The sequence below is a fragment of the Anopheles bellator genome, chromosome X (assembly GCF_943735745.2).
Source record: "Anopheles bellator chromosome X, idAnoBellAS_SP24_06.2, whole genome shotgun sequence".
Lineage (NCBI taxonomy): Eukaryota > Metazoa > Arthropoda > Insecta > Diptera > Culicidae > Anopheles > Anopheles bellator.
Genome location: NC_071287.1, coordinates 5,972,557 through 5,997,390, shown reverse-complemented (window position 1 = coordinate 5,997,390; position 24,834 = coordinate 5,972,557). Strand labels below are relative to the sequence as shown.

General features: G+C 44.5%; 1 protein-coding gene across 3 annotated transcripts; it reads left to right on the top strand.

Annotated features, from left to right (window-relative positions):
• Positions 1-1,956: 1,956 nt before the first annotated feature.
• On the top strand, positions 1,957-24,110 carry LOC131213805 (moesin/ezrin/radixin homolog 1). Of its 3 annotated transcripts, XM_058207939.1 has the most exons (9): positions 1,957-2,008; positions 3,972-4,294; positions 5,964-6,076; positions 16,236-16,415; positions 19,140-19,414; positions 19,504-19,810; positions 19,935-20,522; positions 21,141-21,353; positions 21,459-24,110. In XM_058207939.1, exons 3-9 carry the CDS (start codon positions 6,065-6,067, stop codon positions 21,621-21,623), a joined length of 1,740 nt encoding a protein of 579 aa, XP_058063922.1. In that variant the 5' UTR covers positions 1,957-2,008; positions 3,972-4,294; positions 5,964-6,064; the 3' UTR covers positions 21,624-24,110. The 3 variants fall into 3 exon arrangements, with proteins under 3 accessions (XP_058063922.1, XP_058063921.1, XP_058063923.1); XM_058207938.1 differs by lacking the exons at positions 1,957-2,008; positions 3,972-4,294; positions 5,964-6,076 and adding an exon at positions 13,810-14,153; XM_058207940.1 differs by lacking the exons at positions 1,957-2,008; positions 3,972-4,294; positions 5,964-6,076 and adding an exon at positions 13,814-14,153 and having other exon boundaries at positions 19,935-20,507.
• Positions 24,111-24,834: the final 724 nt, after the last annotated feature.

The window sequence follows — 24,834 nt, the reverse complement described above, 5'->3', positions numbered from 1 at the left end:
AATGCAGTGAAGAAGTTTGTTTGATACATAAACTTGTGTGTTTAGGAGTTCCTCGGAGCGGATAGCAAGGATATTTGCTTGTATTTCGGGATTCAAACCCGGAAAAAACATTCCTCGAATGAATTCTACGTTTTCGGTTATGGTTGCTTCGGTTATGGAACTCCTGTGGCTTACAAACTACTACTCGCTCATCCTTTGACAGCTTGGGTGTTAGGTTTTTCTTCGGCTTTTGTTTTTCATTTTAGACTCGACCGGGTTGCAGGCTTTAGATTTGCCGATTTCTGTTGAGGAGTTTTTAATTCCTGGATAGTTTGTTCTACGAGCAAGGGTAAAGTGTTAGGTTTACGAAGCATCTAATAAAAAGAATTCCACAGAAAAAGAAACAGTGTTTTCCAACCATCTGTAAGCTTTTCCAAATATCTGTGGGTGTCTAGAATGAAGTTGGATGTGAGATGCTCTTTCAAAGATAAAAAGCACAGATCAAAAACCAGCTTACCCCCATTTGTTAGAGCAGTAAAAACACAACGTTACAGAAAGCAACAGAGATCAACATTGTCTCAGTTGCAGACCAAGACCGCTCGGCGGTTGTAGCTGGAAAAAACGAATAAGACGAAGAAGCTCAGAAACGAACACCACGAAGCCACTTTAAAACAATGTCATAAACCATGTGCAAATTTGTTACACAAAATGAAGTTATACTATACTATCACACTTTCCACACTAAGCACTCATTGATTTCTCAATTACATTTAACTTTTGATATAATAGTGCTCGAAAGTGCTGCGTCAGAGTGGACGTTTGAAATCTTTCTTCTGATGGTGGTACGATCATACGCAAAATAAATTTTACTCTTTGATTGGTTGAACCATAGCATTGTATTTAGTTCAAAGCCAACCCCCAAACCTTTGTAGGCGATGCTGTCCATTCGTTCAATCGAAGTAAAACATTTCGCGTATCGTTGTTCTTAACAATGTTTTTAAAGATTCGTTAATTCAATCAAATTATCAGAGGCAAGGCCACCGACTGTAAAAAAGACAATTGAATACCATACCAATTAAGGGAAAATGGATGTTAGGAACAGTAGGAATCAGCAGCATCGGAAACTAATTGTGACGAACATATAAAGATGCGGTATGCAAGCTTTTAAAACATCTAAAATACAGGTGGCACAAGTATAAATACATTTTAAATGTCGGCCACTTTTTGAAAACCGTTTTACTGTGAATTTTAAGGCCAGTAACAGGAGAACCAACGAATAGAAGTGTTGTACGCTCATACGCGGGTAGCTTAGAGTTTCTAAATACCGGTACCAATAGAGCGTTTTTCTTGAAGAGCCGATAGCTCAATAACAACAGGTTTTTCTTCGGAAAATACAGTAGGCATAATAGCTGTTTTCCACATTAAAAAAGACACTCAGGGAGCCCTCTGACGTTTATCAGTGAGTGCTGCTGGAGAGTGCTACTGGAAAGCCAACGTTCAACGGTTTGCTTTTGCAGAGTGCGTGAGTTGTCACTTGCTTACGGATGTGTATTCCGGATTTCCCGCAGCAACAGGAAGGATTGTACGTTTTCGTTTATTCATTTAATAGTTTTTTGTTCAACCGCAAGTGCATTCACCTTCCAGAGTTCCTTCCAAGCTGTGTTTTGAGGTGGAACATTCCGTCTTAGATTGGTTTCCCCGTTTAGTGCACTGTTACCTAAAGTGACAAGTTTAAAGCCTGCTACTTGACAAATAACGAAGAGAACAGTAGTAAACCCGAGCCGAATAGCTTAGGGTTGATAAATACTACCACAAATAGGGCGATTGGAAAATGTGTTAGGCAAATGATAGAAGTTTTCCACATTAAAAGGAGACACTCAGACGGCTACCTCTCTGACGTTTATCAGTGAGTGCTGCTGGAGAGTGCCACTGGAAAGCCAACGTTCAACGGTTTGCTTTCGCAGAGTGTGTGAGGTGTCACTTGGTTACGGATGTGTATTTCGGATTTCCCACAGCAAGAGGAAGGATTGTACGTTTTCGTTTATTAATTTTAACTCTTTTTTGCTCAACCGCAAGTGTATTCACTTTCCAGTGTTCATGGCAAGCAGTGTTTCGAGGTGAAGCGTTCCGTGTTCGATTAGTTTCCGCGTTTGGTGTAACTGACTGTTGCCTTCGCATAGGTTATGGTTTTTAAGCTTGGTTAAGCTCTATTCCAGCCATAACCTGTATTCTGGATGACGAGACGGTCCTGATGCTTAACATTTATGTCAAGTGACGAGGAAGAGGGAGATAGAGTGTAAGAGGATGTAGCTTTCATTCCAACAGCGTTTTTTGTTCAGTCGCGTTGAAAAGTGGAAAGCAACTAACCAGTCATCGCGAATAAAGTCAGTTGCCGGTCCGCACCGTCGCACCTTCACTTTGGAAAGTATAGGCGTTGCCTAGTCGGGGCCTGTTTGTTCGTTAACAAACCATTAGAAGTATAAACAACATAGCGACAACGATAGGGTTGATACTGACAGCCATCGCCATGCGGTTGTGTTTGTGGTGACGCAGGCAGTTGTTGATAATGTCAGTGGGATGTTTTTTACGAATATGGCAAAGCGTCTTCCGGTCTTCAATAAAGCGGCGGTGCCGGCGGGCGAACTGTTTCGTCGGCGACTACGGACCAAATTCAAATGTCCAGTGTTTGCCGGACCCGGAAAGTACGGTTGCTGTGTATGCCTGACCGCCTCATGACAATTTCGTGTGCGAGGGCAGCGCCAGCAACAGTCCGTAGAGTTTCTACATTTGTTCGAGCATTTATTTCCCGTATGTGTCCCAATCGGGTGCCCGATTGCATACAACGCCTCAGGTCGAAGGAGTTGGCTTGCGAAGGAATTGGCTTGCGAAGGAATTCCTGTATGACTCTGTCTAGCTTCCACTAGGCTCTATCGTTTCTTTTCGTCCTCTTTCACTCTATTTCACCATGTTTCTCGCTTTGTTTGATTTTCTTCTTCACTGTTTTCCATCCCTTCCCGCTCCGTACAAACAGCATTCCCATGTTTCGCGTAACAGGCAGGCTATCCAATGGGCTTTCGGTGGAATCGGACCCACAATACCTTCACTAACTAGCCCGTCTTTCGTGTGAGAGCAGAGGTAACAAGTGTAACGTGTACATCAATACCCAGAAGGCGAGCCAACGATAGAGTTGTGCTCTCTAAAGCATACAAGCGTAAATGCACGCACGCTTCTTAACCTGTCCCGGCAAATAATAACGACTCCACTCACATAGTGCCCGTACTCTGAATTCACTGATACTCTCTCTCTTTCTTTCTCTCCCTCTTCCTTTCTGTCTCCTACGAGCTTTCTCTATTGCTATCGAACTTATTGTGTCTCTTTTTCTTGCCTGGCCCACAAACAACGTTTTGCTCTTGCATTGTGTGGCACATTGCACGAAGGAATTTTCTCACTACAATGGATAGTGAGTGAGATTTTATTTTGAAAAAAGTGCGAGAGAGAGAACATGTGTTTTATAAGTTCCGTTTTATACACCGGGTAACCCATCGGGTGTGCCTGTTGTGGCTGTTGACCGGGATATACTGCCGAAGGACAATGTGATAGCGGTAGCATATGGGCCTTTACAATACGTTACGGCGCAGGGGACAGCCAACAAGGATTTTGAAGCTGATTGAAATTATAAATTATGAAGCATACCCCGCAGGGGTGAGGTAGTTATATTGGCTTAGAGTAAATAAGCAAATAGTTCGTAGAAAATATAAAAATGATTTACAATATTCATATAATGACCTTTGCCTTCCTTCGCAAAAGTATAACCAGTCTAAAATCCCAAAGAAATTGTACACCGATCTCGGAAACCAAAATCATTGTGCATTTCGCGAAAACGCGTGACGAAAAAACACGATGCGTAATGTACCACGAATCCTCATCCTCAATACGTGTAACGTTTTTCTCATTTTTGTTTTATTTCATGTGATGTATTCCACCTGTTGCAGACAACGCTAGTATCTAAACGTAGTGACGCACAGTGAACCCGACTAAGTTGCCTAGTGCAGAGTGCACGTCGATAAGAGTCGCCTTCGGCTGCACTACGCGTTGGTGTGTGTTTCCCAAGTGCCGCACCAGCCGTGACTTGTAGTTGGTATTGCTTCCGTAGTAATCGTCAAAACCTGGCTCCACACGCGATTTAAACGGTGCGAGGTTAGAGAAAGTTAGAAGAGGTCCAACAGAGCGAGAGAAAGAGAGAAGACGAAATCAAACAAACCATCATCAAGCAACCGAACCGATCTTCCAGCACTGGAAATCAGAGGCTGTTTCGGTAAGTAGTGGTGTACTTGAATGTTTATGCTGTAGCTGTGCCTTTTGTGCATCGCCCGAAAAATGAAATAAGAATAAGTAAAACGAAGTGGCAGCATTGTGCTAAAAGCAAAAAAAAACCTTCAAATACAAATAATCCCAACTTGCAGAAAGTGTGAAAAACTTCGTTCGTCAATCAACTTTCACTGCATGGAACAGTTTAAGCCCACCTCTAACTAACGTGGTGTTCAAATTTCCCAATCAACCACAGCATACAAACTCCCCACTCAACATTTTTTTCACTGAACTTCTGTAAGGCTTTGTATGATCATGTCTGCCATGTGGAACTTGATCGCTTGGTTATTTGTTGTGTATGCTGTAATCATACATCCATAAATACCTTTTTAACTAACATAAATAAGAGAATCTATTCCCATCAGAACATCTATTATCAATGACATTGGTTAGAAATGTGGTGATGCTGTATTAATTTTTGCGAATAGGTTTCTCGAACCGAAGGATTGAATACATTGTAAATCGAGTAGATCATAAGACGAATAACGCATCCACAAGAGCGTGATGGAGGAAGGCAGTCCACATCATCGTCACATGCCACAACAGATTCAATTACACGCGTTTCAGCAGTTCCATTTAAACGGATTGATCTCACGTTCAAACTATTTAACAGAAAATTTCATTAATACACACCGAACAGAAGTCGCTTAACGGGGGAAATTCACCCAGGGTCGCACCCTTCCGGTTCTCTATTTTCGTTCTAACGCACTTTCTCTAACTCCCATTCTCTCTCTCTCTCGCTCTCGTTTTTTTATGAGCCTTGGTGAACAATAGTAAACCACAAGTGGTAGTGTCGTGTAAACCACGATCTCGAACGTGGTGTTTCTACCGTAAACCTCTGATTTTTACTTCCCTAAACACCACCTCACAGCATACATTCATTCTACAGAGTGTGTTGTTGGTCACTTTTTTGTTAGCCAGTGATCGCCGGTCCACCGTGGACGAGAATTCCACACAAATGTCTGAAAATTTTATTTAAATTTTATTTATTAAAACATTGTTTTGAATGTAGGTTTGGATAAATGTGATTGTATTTAGTTTACAACACATTTGAAACAGATTTGTACATGTTAAGTAGATCAAAAAAAAAAAATACTATATGAAGGGATCAACAATATTTTACGAAATAGCGAAAACAAAATGAAAAATACACAACAATAGTTGAAACTTTAAATTACGCAAATACTCAGCTATAAAGCCACAATATTTTAAATTGGAAAAATATTTATTTAACCTTACCTAAAGACGCTACTTCACAGTGCGTGAGCATAAAGAACGTTGGTAGCCATCGACACAAACGTATCAAAAACAGACGCTGTTTCGGCCCGTTCAATTTCCATCATTCAAAAGGTCATGCGTCATTTCGTCGCCACTAGAACATTAGAAGTTAACCTAATTGTTGTGGACATCAAGCATTAGCCGTGGTGTGTAATCCCGCGTAAGATTTCAGTCTCAAGGTATTAAACACAGTATAAGTAATGTCAGCAGTAACGCAGTAAAAACACTGTCCGGTTCCATACATTAAAACAACACTCCCTCCCTCCCCACAGAATGTTGTAAGACTTCCTTCACTATTGCTTCCAGAAAGTGACGCCCTGTTTTCTTTTCCTTCACAGATTATTTCCTGCCCGACGTAGTAATTTGCTTATTGCTGTTTCCATCGAGCACATACGCATATTCAATTTAGACGCAGTGATAAAAAAACAATCCGATCAAAATGCCAAAATCGGTGAGTAGATAGAAATTAGCATGAGTTTAAATATTTGAAATGTTTTTCTGCTACAGAGCAATCTACACTGTAACCTTCGGGTTAGGGTAGGTATCGGAAACATTGAACTTCATGTCCTTCAGCCTTTATGTACTTCCTTCAGCAGGATTGCGGACGGTGGCCAAGCGAACTAACTTTAACATATTCTTATCGCAACTCACTCGATTTGCGTAATTTTATCAAACAGACGAGCCAAGCTCGGTATGGCATCGAAAACATCTTTTTTTTCTTCTGAGCAATGCCGTAACGTGCAGTGAATACCGAAATCGTTTGCACATCACACGGTTCCGTTGTTTGTGTCGTTTGCAAATTTTCCGTGACCTTCCGGCAGCAGAGTCATGCTCTGCGCCGTCACCGTCCTACCTCACGTGACGGGTGCATGGGGTGATTGGTACGCTTTTCTCAGAACTACTGTCGGCGGATGTCGGTGGCCGACCGGTTTTAGAAGCCCGGCAGCGTGTAGATTCGTTCTGGCGACACGGACAGATAAACATTGGTAATGTAAACAGCCAATAACCAGCGTCAGACGGCCAATCGTTTTCAACTGCTATTGCTGCTTTACCATCGCCAGTCACCCACACCGCAGATGTGAGGAAACGTCGGGGGAACTTCCTGGCGTTGTTGTCGCGTTGTCGTCATCGTCGCCCTGAAGACCCTGAAATTTACAGTAAATAAACTTTTCCTAGCCTCGTAAAAAACTTGACCGAACTCTAAAATCCGCGAACGCTGAAAATGGCAGAGATCCATCCCGACAGTGACCTCAATGTCGGCCTAGTTCGTTCTTTCGGGTATCGTCAAACAGTAAACGCATCAGTCTGCATTTGTGCTGTTTGTTTGCTTCTACTCGCTTGCTGTTTGCTCAAAGCTTACCGCGTCGTCGGCGTTCACGGTCCCATGATGTCATGGTTTTTGCGATGTTCCATCCCGGTGTGATTTTCTCGCTGCCCTCGTGGCGGACGCGCAGCGCAGCGCAGACTGCAGGTGCATGAATGATGATCCGCTAGTGTATGCATCTGCTTCCATCTCTCGTGTTTGTCGTATATTGTTCTCCCGCTCATGCCCTTTGGGTAAAATCACTATTCGAACGCGAAACAGACACGAGGTCACGGCCAGCGAACAGCTCATCAACAAAGCAATTCTCTTGAACGCCCTCACACGACATCTCCCACCCGTCCCGCCCGTCCCGCCCGTCCCGCTTTACCCGCCAGATCGCACCAACCCTACCGCTTTATGGCCCGGAAAAAACCCACTCTCTCCCGGCCCGTGCCCCGCGAGACGATATGCTTTCTGATGGTGATGTAATTGTTTTTACATCCGTGCTATTGCAGTTTATTCTACCCGATTTGCGATGTCTACCATATTTACAATAATTCATTGCAATTAAACCCTCTCGCCACACACACCAATGCATACATACATACATATACCTACAAACTGAGTCTCTGTTCGATTCTATCGGCGGTTGAAATCTGGCAAAATGTTCAAATAACATCTGAAAAATATCGGCCCCCCGTACGCCCTGTACAAGGACCTGCACTTTGGTGCAGGGTGTACACCGCGCCAGGCTCCGATGGGCTGATCCTGTCATGAGAATGGCGGACGAAGAACCAGCTTGCAAAGATTTTCTAGGCCGTCCAGAGTGAGACAGAGTGAGCGCGCGAGCAGCGGAGAGAGGCTCTGTTGCAGCCCGGGGGGCCAAGGTTTTAGTTGTGGAATGAGGGAAGGAACTGTATCGCCTACATACCCTCCACTGCTCGCGATGGCCGGATACCGAACAGGGAAAGTTTCCTGACAATCTGACTTGATTTGATTTTCTGTTACGTTACAGGAAAGGACGTTACATATTGGTTTCAGTCTCCGGCTAAACCGTTTCAGACAGTCTGGGTAGACTACCGATCTACACACTATCGCAAGAAGAAGTCGAAACCTTGCCGATGAAAAGGAGCTCGTATAAAACAACACACTGACTGTTGTTGCAAGCCCCAACATCTCCTTATCGTCGACGCGGCCCGAGTCGGACCGATAAACCGCCCTTGCTTGCCGCCTTACAGCCTTCCTTCCTTATCTCTCGACGCCTCTGAAGAATTTAGCGGAGATCGGTCGTGTGTGATTGTGTCGCCCGTGGGCGATGGAATGTGATGATGTAGGACAGCACACCGCGGCAAAGGCCCAAAGATAAGAGAGCAAACCAAGGTGCGCGGTGGTACACCTTCTATTGCAGGGCGCTAGTGGGCAGAGTCGCGCGCACAAACCAATGGTCGGCCAGATTTTTACCCAAAAAGAAGTCTATCGAGCACCAACATCAAAACCCACGAATCAAACGGTGCGCGGTGTGCAACCCGCAACCCCCACCCATACGTAGCGCCGGCGGAGGAAATGACTCAGAGTGTTCGCGCAGATGCGCCACGCGATATCAGCATGTTGGCTGAGACACTACAGCCTATTTTCTACACTATACATGCTCGCTATCTTATCGCAGTTCTGTACACACCACATGTGCTAGGCGGATGCCTGTGGTGGCGGCATTCGATAGTGCTATTGGTGGGATTTCTTTTCCTTCTCCACCGCCGATGGTAGTTTCACTTTCTGCCGAGCTCTTCGCCAACAGCTTGAACACCTCGGTAGCTTGTTATCTGGCGGCTCACCGTAGATGCGAGTGTCATAAGCACGCGCCAAACTCCGCACCTACACTGGACGGAATTTCCACCCGCGACGTCGAATTTTTGGCACGTCCGGCCACTCCTGTTGTCAATCGAGCAGCGAATGACGAGCTGCACATGCATAGCAGCGGGCGGTATACCGCAGAATCCGCACAAACAAGTTGGCAAACGTGCAGGGTAATTACAATTTTGTTAAACAAACAACAGCGTGCCGTGTATGTGCTGATGCGCGCAGTGTATTTGCGAGCCATAACCCTGGGCCTTGGGCGGAGAGTGTCAAAATTGGTGTGCCTTCCAGGCACTGCGGGACTTCTGGAGTAGCCCGGAATAAACTAGCGCAGACGGCAGTGTTAACGCCCGTCATGAGTAACAACCCGTTTTGGAGAAACCGAACCGCGCTTAAAATTATCGCAACCAGAGGGCGCTGGCAGAGTTGTGAAGCTGGGCGCCGCACGACTATGTTACGAACGAGTTCATGCCAGTGGCGTGGCAACAGTGTAGCAATTATACTATTCGACAGAGAAATTGCACCACCATACAAGTTCCAACTGGCGGGGGCCTTCCAGGTGCTGTGCTTACATATGCGAGGCGGTGGTGGATCTTGGGTGGGCCGAAAACACAATTCTACGGCACTAGTTTCGTGTGTACCACCGAACCACCAAATCGGACAGCAGGGAGCCAGCCAGCCAGCCGGCCGGCAGGCCGTCCGTCCGGACTGCTGTAGGTTTCTGCATTCAATGGAGGCGCTGTGAAGCGATCTGGCTGCGAGACGACGACGACGACGTACCTATAACCTCGATTGGGATCAAGTCACGAACCCCGTCGTCAGTTGTGGTTGGATTTGTTTGTATCGGGCGCCAATTTGAACGCACGCGAAGCGCCGCACCGCGCAACCACACGCGGGAATCCGAAATGGTAATGATCACATCGCTAAAAGCTTTACCCCACGGCGCGTGTAGTGGTAGTAGTGCGTGCACCACTACCTACACAATGACGATCATCGCCGTCATCGTTATCATGTCTAAAGCCGGCCGGGTGGGGCGGCTGGGGCTTTTGCGTGAATGCAACAGTGACCGTGAAGAGCAATCATCATCGGGCACAAGGAGAAATGTCAAGCCCGGGGGAGCTCCCCAATGTGGCTGGATGGATGGCCGGGGGGGTAGTGTGTGGGGACGTGTGGCGGCACCGATGGCCGTTTGGCGCGTGCGAGCAGTTTGCTGTGTCACGCTGGTGACTCTGTGACAGCGCTAAACGGCCCAAAAACATACGAAAGCACTACTCTGCCTCTGTTAAACCGTTTTATTTTTAGCGTAAACCCCCCCCTGCGAAAGCTTAAAACACTAAAACCAAAGTACAACGGGGACATGCTTTACTGTCTGGGTCGACTTATACCCTACTCCTGCAGCACCGTTTCCAGGGACTCGTCGCGTAACTCGTCGTCGAAAGATGTGTTGCTTTTTTGTTGTTGCTGGTGTTTTATCTTTTATTTTGATGCCTCACACGCGTCAGTTGGGTTGGGATCCGGTTGGCGATAGCCCTGACTGACCCATTAGCAGGCAATTTTCGTTCATCATCAACATGGCGGCGGCCGGCTGGTCTCAGAATGCTTCTCAGCACGATCCCCAACCAGCACCTTACCTTGTGTGATGCACGATGGTGCGGGCTCGGGTCAGCGATGGAGGAGGCCGCGGAGGCTGCTGTTGTAAATGGTCGTCAACTGGTCCGGGGAGTATCACGTGTCACATTACCAACAAGATGAGCACATATTGCCACGTAATGGCGGGTACTGCTGCTGGGACGTTCATTCTCACATGTTGCTGTTGCACAATCCGTAGACCCGGCACCGCATTGCTGAGCCCCCGATGATGACTAGCCAACCCAAGCAGTGTGTTCCTATCCCAAACGATGGAGCGGTGTACCGTGGTGGCGGCTTTTAAAAGGCACAAAAACCACGTACAACATAAAACGTTACAGGGTGGTACAATATATTACACTCTGCTCTGCCCCCACCCAGCTCCCAGCTCAGCTTGTACGCGTTCATGAGTACAATAGAGCAGTGCCGTTCGTAAGTGGGTCAACAGAACGGGGCCTAGGAGGTCAACTATGGCGGGGTCTATTAACGTAAACCCCCAAATGTGTTCGGCACCACCTCCACGCATTTCCAAAGTGTGTTCCTCTCTTATCGCACAGCAGGCGGGGATGAGCACCTCTGCAACTGGGGAGTATGATTCTTCTACCTGCTTCCCACGAACAGAAACACGTCGTCGTTGAACACTTGAATTGAATTGCACATTCATTTATTAGTTTTCAAAGTTTCCAAGTGGGAAAAATCAATCAGTGATCTATTTCTGCTTTTTTTTGCTTTTTTTCTAGTAATTTTTTCCAACCCATCCGACTGTCGTCTAAAATGACGTGTAGCACGTCAGTGACAAAATACAGTCCGGATGACGAATGTGGGGTATAATATCACGACGAAGGTGGTTTCACGTGATATCACGCGCAGGTGGCTACAGAGCTAGTCTGTGCACGTTTTAGATGATAACCATTTCATTGTTCAATTGCTCTCCGGCGTTCCGCTTTTATTAATGGTTGGGGACCGTGAGTGCAAAGCATATTTTGTTCCGCACAATATCAAGATTCGTAATCGTTCTCTGCTCATCGGCCTATCTCGAAGCTAAAAAAAAAAAAATAACCGGATTGCATAATTGTGTGCTCAGCTCAGCTTTAATCTAGCTTGGTCGCTGGTCCTGCAGTGCGGCCGGGAAGTTGAAGTGAGTAATCGATAACCGTTTATCGGCCCCGGCTATTGAAGTGACCTTTTTTCCCCCGGGACTATCTCAAAAACACTTGTACGCGCCTCTCTAGTGGGAGCATGGGGGATGAGTGACAGAACGCTTACATACGCTACGCGGTCACCTTTAGTCATCACATCCGAAATAGAACAGCACGTCAGTTCGCCTGTTTTCCACATCAGCACTACACCACCGCGCACCGTCTAGGGGTTGGTGGCTTGCTGTTGTGGCGCAGTTTTTGGTTTTGCTGCGATGAACTGTGGACGCCTCGCGAGCGCCGCTGAATGAACACATTGCTGCTGCTGCCAAGGGGACGATCTAATTTCTGTTTTTCTGTTGCAAATTTAATGAAACCCTTCGTTAAGGAGCTGTTAAAACGGCGGACATTTTCCTTAACACACTGCGCATAATTGTGTGTGTTTGTTTTATGTTGGTACGTGCGGTGACAAACGTAGCAACATCTGGCTGGCTGGCTGGCTGGCTGGCTGGCTGGCTGGCTGGCTGGCTGGCTGGTACCATGTGACAGGCGTATTGCAGGCGATGATGCTTACTTACGGTGTATGGTAATGACGATGATGTTGACCACTATACTGATGATGATGAGTGATGGTGGTAGTAGTGAAAATACAGCCGTAAGTCACCCAATGGGACGTCAGATCTGTCGCAAAACGTGAGTATTTAGGAAGCGTAGCGCTTAAAGGCTTTTGAGTCTGCTACCTAGAAAAGGGATATGGTAAAGATTGAATTGGACTGAAAAATTACAAAAATGTTAAATTGGGCTATTCTACGACGTTCGCAGCTTTAGCCAAATCAAGCCAATCAGCGAACGACAATCGAGTAGGAAATGAGTTCCACAATCACCAGGAGACTGTCAGACCCGACCGATGATGCTAAATCACAGGGACACGTTAATGATTTGATAAAAAGCTGGCGAACAAAACGAAAACCGTCTGCATCACTCTGGATCAATAGCGAGCAGAGCAGTAGGGAATCAAACGAGAAGAGGAGAGCCACCAAGAACGTGTGAAGCTGCTGTGTCGAGCCCACAGTCAGTCTCGTAATCGTCAAGCAGCCGCCTCGAGTCAGTTCTTGAGTTGCGTTCGGAGCTGGCAGACATCGGTTGCTGACAAGTGTTACGAATCCATTGCCAAACGTGTGTGCTTTTTTTTTGTAGATTCCCTATTTGTCCCGCATATATTTACCATGTAGCCATCATCTGTCTGAGGCTGCACTACCAGGAGAGTTGTGTTCGTTCGTTACTCGAAGCTATAACTTTCTCGACACTCCTGCTCATTTTACAAACACTTTCTAACCTTCGGCGACGGCGGCGACGGCCGTTGAAGCCTTCGGTGGCATCCCACTGTTGGAGGGCAAAGGGAATGAAAGCGAGACCGAACACAAGGACAGAGAGAGAGAGAGAGAGAGAGAGGGAGAGAGAGAGAGAGAGAGAGAAAGGACATTTTAAAGTGCCTCTTCCTGTACAGGGATCGCGCTGTGCTTGTTTTGTCACCCAATCCGGTTTTTCGATCGTGTGTACATTGAGTGTGTTTGAGTGGAGTGCCCCCAGCCTCCAGGATGGTATGTGTTTCCCTGTTTTATTTCTTTTTGCTTAAATCTCGGTTCTCCTCGGTGAGCCGTGTGACGGAATCTATCTCTCTCGCCTATGGATGGTGTGACTGACTGACGGCAGCGACATTGGAGGGAGCAACAATCAACGCGGAATTGGTATTTCATCTCGCTCTGCGTCCCCTATTTCCAGTGGCTGCGTACTGTGGCTGCTTCGAACGGTGGCTGCGTTCGGCTCTTACGCTGCTGCTGCGTGTGAAGCCCGAAACTGATCTCTTTTGTCTGCTTTGAATGCATCCAACAGCGTGCTCTGTGCACTATGCTTTCCCTCTTCCTCTTTCAAGTGGGGGGGGGGGGGGGGGGTGGTGGGGTTTCTTGCATTTTCTTCGGTACTCGTATTTGCATTAAACGAGAATTCTCGGAGAACCGAGAATCAAGCTAGAAATCCAAAAGGAATGCAATTTGCCCCTGAGTGTTACCTGTGGTATACGCGTACTTGTGTGCGTGAATGAGAGCTGTTGAGCAATTTTGCCGAGACCGCTAAGCTGTCTACGTCTGCGTGCGGCGGCGGCGGCGGCTCAGCAAGCCACCACGAACAAACACCTGCTTCCCGCTGCCGTGTCTTCTCGCGTCAGTCTTCTGTAATCATTTCGCTCGAGTAGTTCTGCCGCAGTTTTCATCCACATCCTCTCTCGTTCAGCACACCAACGAAACTCGATAGATCCATCCAGCAGCAGCACCACCACCCACTACTATCAGTAACCTATAAACCAACGGCGCCAGAATTTATTGCCGCCTGTGTGTCCACCGGGTGAAAGAAGTATTATCTCGGCGGGGAACCCTCGCCTCGGTTTTCTTTGCGGCTTAGCGCAACAGTTGCGTTTGTTGCTTGACCAACCCGTTCTTCCCGACGCTACGAGAGAACTCTGAAACAAGTGCTCGCGTGTGTATGTGTTCGTGTTCCTGACAGTGCCTCAGAAGTGCCGCATTTTTCGCAAAATGGTTGCCAGCAACAAAATGGTAAGCAGCGTTTCCGTAACTCACTCCCCGCGCACAACACTCGGGGCGCAGAAAAGATTTCTTGCAGCTCTCTGCAGGTTCTGTTTGATTAGCGGCAGCCACTATGACTATGACACCGGTTCGTTTGTCGATTGTTCAGCCGCTTAACAGGAGAAACTACAGGAATGTGCCCGTCCCATGCCTACGACGGACTTATAGCATAGCATCCTGTTCCTGATGCTGTTTCTAGCTTGATAAGGATAACAGCGATACGAATAATGATATTGCTGCGCACATTGAAAGAATTGTTCGTTCGTTTGAAACCTGCTTGAAAACCGATGAGAATGACACAACTCCGAAACACAGCGAGTGCTTTGGTCTACGAACTTGCGAGGTGCGAACGCGCGTTCTGGCAATGATGGCTGCGCTCTGCGCTTTCAACATGGAACTCTAGTTTTTGATTTGGGGTTTCGAGGGCGCTGTGCATGGGCAACTTTTCACAACCGCACAGTCTGTGTATTAGCATGTTTAGCATGAGTTTTTGAGTAAATAAGATTCTTAAAAATCAAGTCGCCTATGGTGACCTTCGCAAAAGTACGAATAAAATAACCGCCTCTACGGACGGGTTTCTATCAGGTTGCTCCTCTTGTTCAATCGAACAACTTCAAGCATGTGCCCAAATATAGGTTACACATGCGGAAAGCCAAAAGCTGCACCTCTCCTTGATAGATTTGAAACAAACGACTTTTCTGGTGTATCAGCCGTTCTAGGTTCTGGGTACGTTGCGCACGTGTTTGCTGTTGTCAATTTACCTACTAATTAGATTAGGGGGCCGCCCGCTCATATGCCTGTTTTCGCAGAGAAAGCTAGTGTACAGTAAAACTTCTTGATGCTCTCTACTAGCATGCAATCAGATGGAAGCAAACACCTTCATATTAGGTAAATCATGCATCATCAAATTGCTTCTGTGATCTATCAAAGTTCGTGGGATGGTTTATGAGAAAGGAACTGAGGGCAGATACAGATTGCCAATCGAGCTGCCTTTACGCTGTCAAAGTCGTTCCATGTACCGAAATCGAACTAGTCATATACTATTGATAAAGCTTGTACGAGGTAAGCTGTTTGCGGCATCACCTCAAGGTTAAACTGTTATCCTACTCCCATGGGGACACTAAAAACGTGTAGGGCGAACAACAAACTCGTAAACGTAATTCCATTGATATAACCATGACTCATTCACAGTCACTTGGAAGCTAAGATGGAGATGGCCTCTTGCCTCAACAAAGTAATTTAGTTTGCAGCAGTTAGAGGTCAGTTCGTTTTATCATTGTTGTGTATATAAATGTGTCAAAAATGTTAAATGAATCAGCATCGGAATGAAACGTTCGACAGGAATGCCCGCTGCTCGTAGCATTGCAGCAATTTATGGAAGTATTTTTCTCATATACTACAATGCCGTTGTGTTGAGTGTTTTTCCGTCGCCGTACGTTTTTTTTACAATATTTCATACGTGACCCATGACATAGTGACACGTTGGCGTATGAATCACGTGTCGCGCGAATCTTAGTGTCGCCTGCCAGCAGCGCTTCCACCCTCTCCCGCCTTGCTTTTGCCCGGCGTAACAAGGCGTAAAGACGAAACAACCTTATCGCGGTGGACTAGCTTCGTGCGAAATTCAGCTTTTCAGTAAACTTCAATTGCTTTGCATTGTTCATATGCTTCATATGAAAATGTTATTTTCCCTTTTTGTACATAACACATATTTTTGTTTCGCGGATGTGACTCAGATTACATTTTGCCGGATGTGCCAAAGCATCAAGGGCTGAAAATAGCACGGGCTCACGGGCATCTACATTACGATCAAATTCAATTCACTTGAATGTCGCATACCTTGCCCATAATACTATGCAATGATGTTTTTCGGGTTACTGAGTTTTCTCTTTTGAACCTAACCCTCTTTCATCATTGCATTTCAAGTTATAGCCTGCAGTCCATGTGTCTGAATCTATTGCTTTACTGACTTTACTGACTCTGCGATACAGAGCAGTGCGCAAAGTATTTATCAATACACTTACGTTTGGTTTCTTCCGTTTCCGTTTTCAGATGAACGTACGCGTCACGACAATGGACGCCGAGCTTGAGTTCGCGATCCAACAAGGAACCACAGGCAAGCAGTTGTTCGACCAGGTTGTGAAGACGATCGGTCTGCGCGAGGTCTGGTTCTTCGGGCTACAGTATACAGACTCGAAAGGCGACAACACCTGGATTAAGCTGTACAAAAAGGTAAGAAACTCAGTGTGTATCTGTTTGTTTTGGGTAATTACTAGAAACATGCCCAGTGTATGTTATGTATAGCTTATCTTATTTACCTTGTAAAGTACTAGACACTTATTGCTAGTAAGACACAGTAAGGTTGTTGTACAGTTCGCTACTGTATCGGCCCCTCCACATTGTCCCGTACAGGGGTAACAATTAATCTAAGCAATGTCCTCTTGGACGGGCTTTTTTTCGTCCGTTTTGGACAGAATCTTAGAGGCGTATGTGAGACGACTACGAACTTTCGGTCACCGGCCATCGCTCGTTAGTGCATCATCCACATGTATGCGCCCTGGCATTGTTAGCAGGTCTGCTGATGATGCCTTCGGGAATTTGGCCTTGTTCTCGTTTATCTGCAGCCTACGATTGTCTACTGCTTGCTCCTCAAACCCTGACGTGAGCCCGAGATTACCGAGCTAACTATCCTTTCTTACATGACTCGCCATGATTTGATTTGATGGGCAATTCACGAACACATTATAATGATGTCACCGATTTTTTATAGTACGCTTCCAAGTAGCTTCATGTAGTCGAAGATAGATTACGAGAGAAAGAGAAAGGAAAGCAAGAACGAAAGAGAGTAAAACGAATAAGAAATAAGAAAAAACACAAGTCAATATACGGACCAAATTCTTAAGCATCTGATGTGTGATGCACGTGTGTACCATCTGGTTTCATACAAGGGTATAAATCATAGTCCGTCAACGTACAATCTTCTTACAGTAGTCCCAATGTAGCGATGGGATATTAGCGTCACTTTAAGCCGTTGCCGCCGGGCCAGCATATGAGTTGCAAACAGAATTAGCTGCAGACTCGAACTCTCTCTGTTGATCGCCGTAAAGCGCATAGCACATACAAACCGTACTCTTAGTTGCTGCGAACGTCTGCTTTGTTCGACAACTTCGTTTATACATTTCCACTTCGCAGTCGCGTTAAGCTAGCAGTAGGTTTGATTTTGCTGACTGACTGAACACTAAATCTTTGCGCGTTATCTAAACTAAAACTGCTAAGATTGTAGCGTAGAATCTTGTTTATTGTTTCAACGAATCGTGAACGACTGGAGTGCTATTTTTGGTTAATCTATGGTAATCTTCATGTTATGGCATTCGTCCTGATGGGCTCCGATCTTCTTACGCGCAATGTTTGCCGCAATGTAACAAAACGAAACCATCTACGGAAAGCCGGAAAACATCATTTGTAAGCATATGAAAAAGATAGGCAAAATAATCAAGCGCAACATCGAACACCATCATCATCGTTTACTCCGCACCCCCACCGGAACCGAACGGAGCGGAGTCAGCAACCAAACGGACGCTGATGCCGACGCCGGTGCAACGATAAGCAATGAAGGCCTCAAAGCAGGTCGTGGACCAATAGAAGACTCTGACTCGGATGACGACGATTTGGTAAGAGAGAACGCATAGAGCGGTGGCGTCACTGCGTTGTTCTAACTGAAGTTACAGTATTGCAGTCACATCCCTCTTATTCTTACCGGAAGGATAGAAAAGTTTCTTTTTTTCTCGTACCCTTCGGCTTCGGCTTCACAGAGTTCTCGAGTCGAGTTTCCTATGGTTGCTTTTTCATATGTTTCGATCCACCACCGAGCTACCATCACTTATTGGAATCGACATCATGACGACATGATCACGTCGACAATCGACGACATCAATAGACATCATGATGAGGCTTGTGTGAGCTCGCTCTTAAAACACGTCGCAAACTTTGTATATCGAATATTGGAATACGTAGGATTCGCAAATGTATAGAGTATGGATAACCCTCTTTCAATCTCCGTTTGTACATCACAATCTAAGTATTTGTTTAATCGATTGTGCACATCGATTGATTGTAGGGACAAGAAATGTCCACTGTCCCTGGCTGCAGTGTCGCCAATCTCAATGTCGATATTTCGAAACCAATTGGCGAGCCAATGTTCTGGTTACTGAGCAGAACGAAAGACACCCAACAATGTTGAGTGAGTGATGATGAGCTGGATCTCATCTAATCTACGCAACATCATCGGAACATCCTTTGCGGTTTGGAACATACACTTTATTCACTTTACATTCATTAGAGGAAAGGGCCGTATTTATCACAGCTCATGAAAGCCACACTCTTGATATTCTTGTGTACTGTGTGTGCACAATGTGTCTACTTGATAACAATTCGTTATTGAGTCATTTTGTTGAGTCCTGCGATTAGGACTCAACAAAATGACTCAGCCACTAGCCGGTCATATTGTGCTGTGCGTCAGATATTCGCCAACAACAAAAAAAAACTGAAGCTGTCCTCGTTTTCACATCATCACTTCACACACACCAGCGAATTAGCATATATTTCTTTCTCTCTCGTTTTTCTTATGCTGCATTTATGACATTTTGCCTCCTTGCACGTCGATTGAACAATATCAACGAAAACTGCGCGAGGCAGACAGGATCGACACCGTTCTCCAAATGGGTAAAGCTTGTGTGTAGAATAAGTTCCTGAGAAACGGGGGTTGAAGGTTAAAAAAGTGTTTAGAATTGATTAGCACATACACCTGTTTTACAATAAGTATCGACAATTGATTTCAGCCTGCAACGCGCAGACATCAACTAATTGCACAACTGTTACATCAAAAGAACCACAACTTCAAAAAGCGAAACCATTTAATGTTGTTCTATTTGTATCGCCCTTTGGTCATTTTAATAGGTGATGAGCCAAGATGTGCAGAAAGGCGATCCGCTGTTATTCAAATTTCGCGCCAAATTCTACCCCGAGGATGTCGCCGAGGAGCTGATCCAGGATATTACGCTACGCCTGTTCTATCTGCAGGTAAAGAACGCAATCCTGTCAGACGAAATCTATTGCCCGCCGGAAACGTCCGTCCTGCTGGCATCATACGCTGTTCAGGCACGCCATGGCGATTACAACAAGGGAACTCACGTGCCCGGCTTCCTGGCGAAAGATCGGCTACTTCCACAACGGTAAACGCCCAGCTCCCGTCCCAAAAAGGGTGCATATATCTTATTCTATCATTGCCTTACATTTTCCTATCTTTGGCTTATCTGATCAGTGTAATCGACCAGCACAAAATGTCAAAGGACGAGTGGGAGAACTCCATCACGACCTGGTGGCAAGAGCATCGTGGTTTACTACGTGAAGATGCTATGATGGAGTACCTGAAGATTGCACAAGATCTTGAAATGTACGGTGTGAACTATTTCGAGATTCGTAACAAAAAGGGCACAGAACTTTGGCTCGGTGTCGATGCTCTCGGTTTGAACATCTACGAGAAGGACGACCGCCTCACTCCGAAGATCGGGTTTCCGTGGTCAGAGATTCGTAACATTTCATTTAATGATCGCAAATTCATTATCAAGGTAAACAAGCACAACCTGTTGGAACTTTCGTCCAAGTCTACGAAAAATTAGTATGAACGTACTTCCAATCATTCGCACTTTTTCCTTTTCTTTCTTGCCCTCTTGCCATGCATCTGTTCTACAGCCCATTGATAAGAAAGCACCGGATTTTGTGTTCTTCGCACCGCGCGTCCGTATCAACAAACGTATCCTAGCGCTGTGCATGGGCAACCATGAGCTTTATATGCGCCGCCGCAAGCCCGACACGATCGATGTGCAGCAGATGAAAGCGCAAGCCCGTGATGAAAAGAATGCCAAACAGCAGGAGCGCGAGAAACTGCAACTAGCGCTGGCCGCACGCGAGCGAGCGGAAAAGAAACAGCAGGAGTACGAGGATCGATTGCGCTCGATGCAAGAGGAAATGGAGCGTAAGCAAGCAAATTTGAGCGAGGCGCAGGACACGATCCGCCGGCTCCAAGAACAACTGAATCTGGTGCAGGCAGCAAAGGAAGAATTGGAACAGCGGCAAAACGAATTACATGAGATGATGCAGCGCCTCGAAGAAACAAAGAATATGGAGGCCACTGAGCGAGCGAAGCTTGAAGAGGAAATACGCATCAAGCAGCTCGAGATGCAAAAGATCCAGGAAGAAGTTTCGCTGAAAGACTCAGAAACCAAGCGGCTGCACGAGGAGGTTGAAGAGGCGATAAGGAAACAGGTAGTACCAGGCAGAGTATGTATCGCGTTCCTTCTGCACTCCGTCTCTTTTGCCTTTTTTGTCACGATTTTCAATCACCATTTGATATCGTAACGCAAGTGTGTCAGAATGAAAGTGGCTGGAAAATGATGGAACATAAATTAATAGAAAAACTTCACAGATTACCGGGAACACCAACTACTAATACATTTTCATCCAAGTAATATTATAGTGTAGTGTACCTTTCTCGTAACGTTTCATCGCTGTATCCTGTTTTATTACTTGTGTACTGTTTCATTATACAATGCATGATTTAGCTTGCGAGAGAAATTTGTAAAGTAACATTTATCATTAGTCCAAGTAACACGTTCGTTCTACTCAGTAAAGTTACCACACCTCCTTTCTTGTTTTTTTTAAATTAAAAAAAGGCACATGGGGACTGTGAGTGGGAAGGTTCTGCGACCGTTACATGGTTATACTAGATTTATTCATGGCCACAAAAAGTAACTGATAGTGCATACATTTTGTTACTTTACACTTACTATACTTTAAACAAACCTTTGTTCCTAATACTGCGGTTGCACCGTTACTGAATCATACAAACAATTGTTTTCCACATATTATTTTTTCTCACCATAATAACGAATGGCACAGAACGAAGCGGCGGCGGCACTGCAAGCAGCTACTACTACCCCCAAACATCATCACGTTGAGGAGGAAGAGGATAACGAAGAAGAACTGATGAATGGTGAAAACGGTGAACAGGATTTCTCCAAAGATTTCGACACGGACGAACATATCAAGGACCCAGTTGAGGAGAGACGCACACTAGCTGAACGTAATGAACGTTTGCAGGATCAACTGAAGGTGAATAAATTTTACAAATTCTGCATTAATTACTGTATAATTAATTTACTCTTTCTCACGTTCACATAATTCCTTTTTCGTCATTACATCAACAAATCGTTATAGGCCCTTAAACAAGATCTCGCCCTGTCGCGCGATGACACGATGGAAACGCCCAACGATAAGATTCACCGCGAAAATGTTCGCCAGGGACGAGACAAGTACAAGACGTTACGCGAAATCCGCAAGGGCAATACCAAACGCCGCGTAGACCAGTTCGAGAACATGTAAAAAAATGTGCAACGGGAAAAGAGGCGCCAATTAATGCAAAATAGCAGCGCTGTTCTAGGCCTTTGCCGTGCCAAACCAGACAAACTGTATAGACATTCTGCCGCCAGCAGATTGATAATTTTTTCCAGAAACAGCTAAGCACATCTTAAGCCTGTTTGACTTTTTTGTTCGTCTGGTAAAGACGCCCCTTTAAAACAATTCATACATTAATGCAAAATAGCAGCGCTGTTCTAGGCCTTTGCCGTGCCAAACCAGAAAAAATGTATAGACATTCTGCCGCTAGCAGATTGATAATTTTTTCCAGAAACAGCTAAGCACATCTTAAGCCTGTTTGACTTTTTCGTTCGTTTGGTAAAGACAGCCCTTTAAAACAATTCATACATATACATTATAAAACGTAGTTATCAATACCATTTCGCTTCCATGGCAAAGGGTAAGAAGAGAGAAAGAGAGAGAGAGAGAGACAGAAAGAGAAAGAAAGAGAAAGAAAGGAAGAAAAGGAGAGAGAGAGAGAGAAAAAGAGAGAGAAAGAGAGAGAGAGTAAACGTGAAATCCAAGCGAATGTTAAAAAAATCCTCTCTATTCCCTGTGTGTATGTCACAGTCTTTAACGAATGGCGTTAGGGTACAACATCAACATACCGCATACCCTTTGAATAGAAAGCAATTACCTCCCACATATACTAACAGGGCAGAAAACTTCGGTTCTATCGTTACACATTTTCTTTAGGTTAGAATTGTACGAAAGGATACAGACAGGACAGGGCCGAATAAACGGGTTGTACACGATGATAGATAGTGATCTATTTCGAAAGCTATCAGCCGTATGGAAAGATGTAGTTTTTCAATTTGAAACCTATTAGTGTCTTACACAGCATGAATAACACACGGTATGAGGTACGCAGTAGGTGGTTATCGAAGGATGTTGTTTTCCGTTATGCATAAACGTTAGTTTAGTTATGTGTACTTTTGCAATTGTTCACAAACGTGTGGTGGAACATAGGTTACGTTTTGCAGGTTGTTTTTGATGTATTAGTCCGTTCTGGCGTTCGGGGTTCGCTTTCCCGACTTTCATTCACCTTTGTTTTGAGAAAGCGCCCACAGTTTTCTCATTTGTTCAAAAATCACAATCCAATTGGAACAAGCGGCACACTTTTACAATGTTTGATTTGTTGTTTTTCTCTAACGATTGAAGTGGATATCTCTTGCTGTTAGGCTTCCTTCCATTAACCAGTAGTAATAAGGTAAGAAAGAAAACAGATGGCAACGGATGAATATGGATTAGTTGCGAAATGATTTTTATTGTTATTATTGATATACATGAAAGCAAGGCACTGAAAAATGACTTGGAAGAAAACTAGGCGAAGGAATCAATTGACAAGAACATCAGGAACAATTTACCATAGCCACAAACAAAAAAACAACAAATCATACAACATTGTGTTTGGTCATTACGCTGAAAGAACTAACCATCAATAGAGCCTCGTCAATAATAGCAACGCACTGAAGACACAAAAAGGGAGGAAACAAGCTTTTCCAAATCTTCTCTACTACATTTCACGACTTCTTTGATTTAACACAATGAATTGGACGGTTGTTAATAAAACGCAAAGCCGTTGCATACACATCTAATTTTTAGGTTTATTACATTTGATTATCAACCGATTAAAGAGAATGGGATATCGACGATGTGCATCTATAATTAGAAGTTTAAGTAAAACGGGGGTGAAGGAGGCAGATGTATAGGACGAGCAATAAATGTATTAGGAAAACAAGCTTCTTTGAACAGAGATAAACAATAGCAAGAAATAAACAGTGCAGCAAAGGGCAAACAGAGTTTGCTGTAGCAATCTCATGTTTTGCCTCGGGAATTCTTTGAACTAGATCGAGCAGTTAATTAGCAGTTTGAGAGCAGCGAACAGTAAAATTATCTTTGTAGTGCACTTAAATTATTATTTTACAAGCAAATCGATTTAACTCTAGTAGGTAATCATACATCTGGCACATGTAGATATACTTATCATTCGTACGTTGTTTTTTATATGTGTTGGGCAGATCAAACTATGTGCTTTCGAGCAAATAGCCAAGACATAGCCGTTCTATGATTGACACTGGCAAAAGTTTGGCTTAATCACTCATAAACATTCTTCTGTACGGCAGTTTAGCAGAAATATTCTTTTAACCTAAACCGAGTGTATCTATTCATATTATTACATAATTTTTTATTATGTGAGAGGGACACTTCGTGTGCGAACGTTAGCTGTAGAACAATCTGCCTCAGAGTCAAAATTTAGGGATAGAACGGAGGTTTATGTTGTGCAAAGTTTTTAGTTTACTCTCGGGTGTTATTGTCTATGTTTGATTCGTTCAATATTGCTATAATTCACTTCTTGTCGGTTCTTTTTTTGTCTGCTTTCTTCCTCGTTTGTAACCTATTGCAACTGTGCGTTCGTTCATAATTTTCCTAATAAAATATATGATTTTATTACATGTATTATGTGTTTGCTCTTCCTGTACTCCCATATCCTTCTACAGGTATTTTTTCATGTAATGTGAACAGCCATGCAGATATATACGACCATATTTTCTGTTAGTACATATTAGAAAAAATAATGAAAAAACAAAAACGAAAAACAATGCATGGGAGACACGTGAAAATCTCAAATCATAGTCCAAACCTATGTCGAAAGCAAAGGTAAAAGCAAAAAATGCAACGAAGACTAAATCCGCCTAAGCCTACAGCAACATTAACATTACTATTAATATTTACACCATAATTACCAACAATGTAGCGTTAGCAGGGAATTGACTAAATTGAGACAGGCAGAAATGGGCAATTGGTATCAAAAGCCAAGCTCAGTAGCAAGGCAATACACCACGTTCCATAGAACGAATATAAAAGTAACATTATTATAGCCGTGATAACCACACCGAACTCAGGAGTAAAACTCCATCATTTTTCCCCTATAGCTGAAGTCTTATGGCAGCTTATCTTATATGATAGTCAGGGAATTCTAACCAATATTGAAAGCAATTTGTTGGCGTTAGGCAAGTTGAGAATGTATTCACCATACCGCCCTTGCGCAATGGTAATCCAGTAAGTACGCAACAATATATTTTTTGATAAAAACAAAACCGTTTTCTACGATAAAGTTGATTACACAATGCCTTCGGTAAGCTCTACATGTTCTTGTGTGTCCATGTTTGAAAGT

What these genes read in the sequence shown, in the direction of transcription:
- LOC131213805 (XM_058207938.1), top strand. Translation starts at nt 14,133, where the DNA reads ATGGTTGCCAGCAACAAAATG. An exon ending in TGGTTGCCAGCAACAAAATG is followed by an intron (nt 14,154 to 16,235) that starts GTAAGCAGCGTT and finishes TTCCGTTTTCAG; the next exon opens with ATGAACGTACGCGTCACGAC. An exon ending in AACAGGTAGTACCAGGCAGA is followed by an intron (nt 20,523 to 21,140) that starts GTATGTATCGCG and finishes CGAATGGCACAG; the next exon opens with AACGAAGCGGCGGCGGCACT.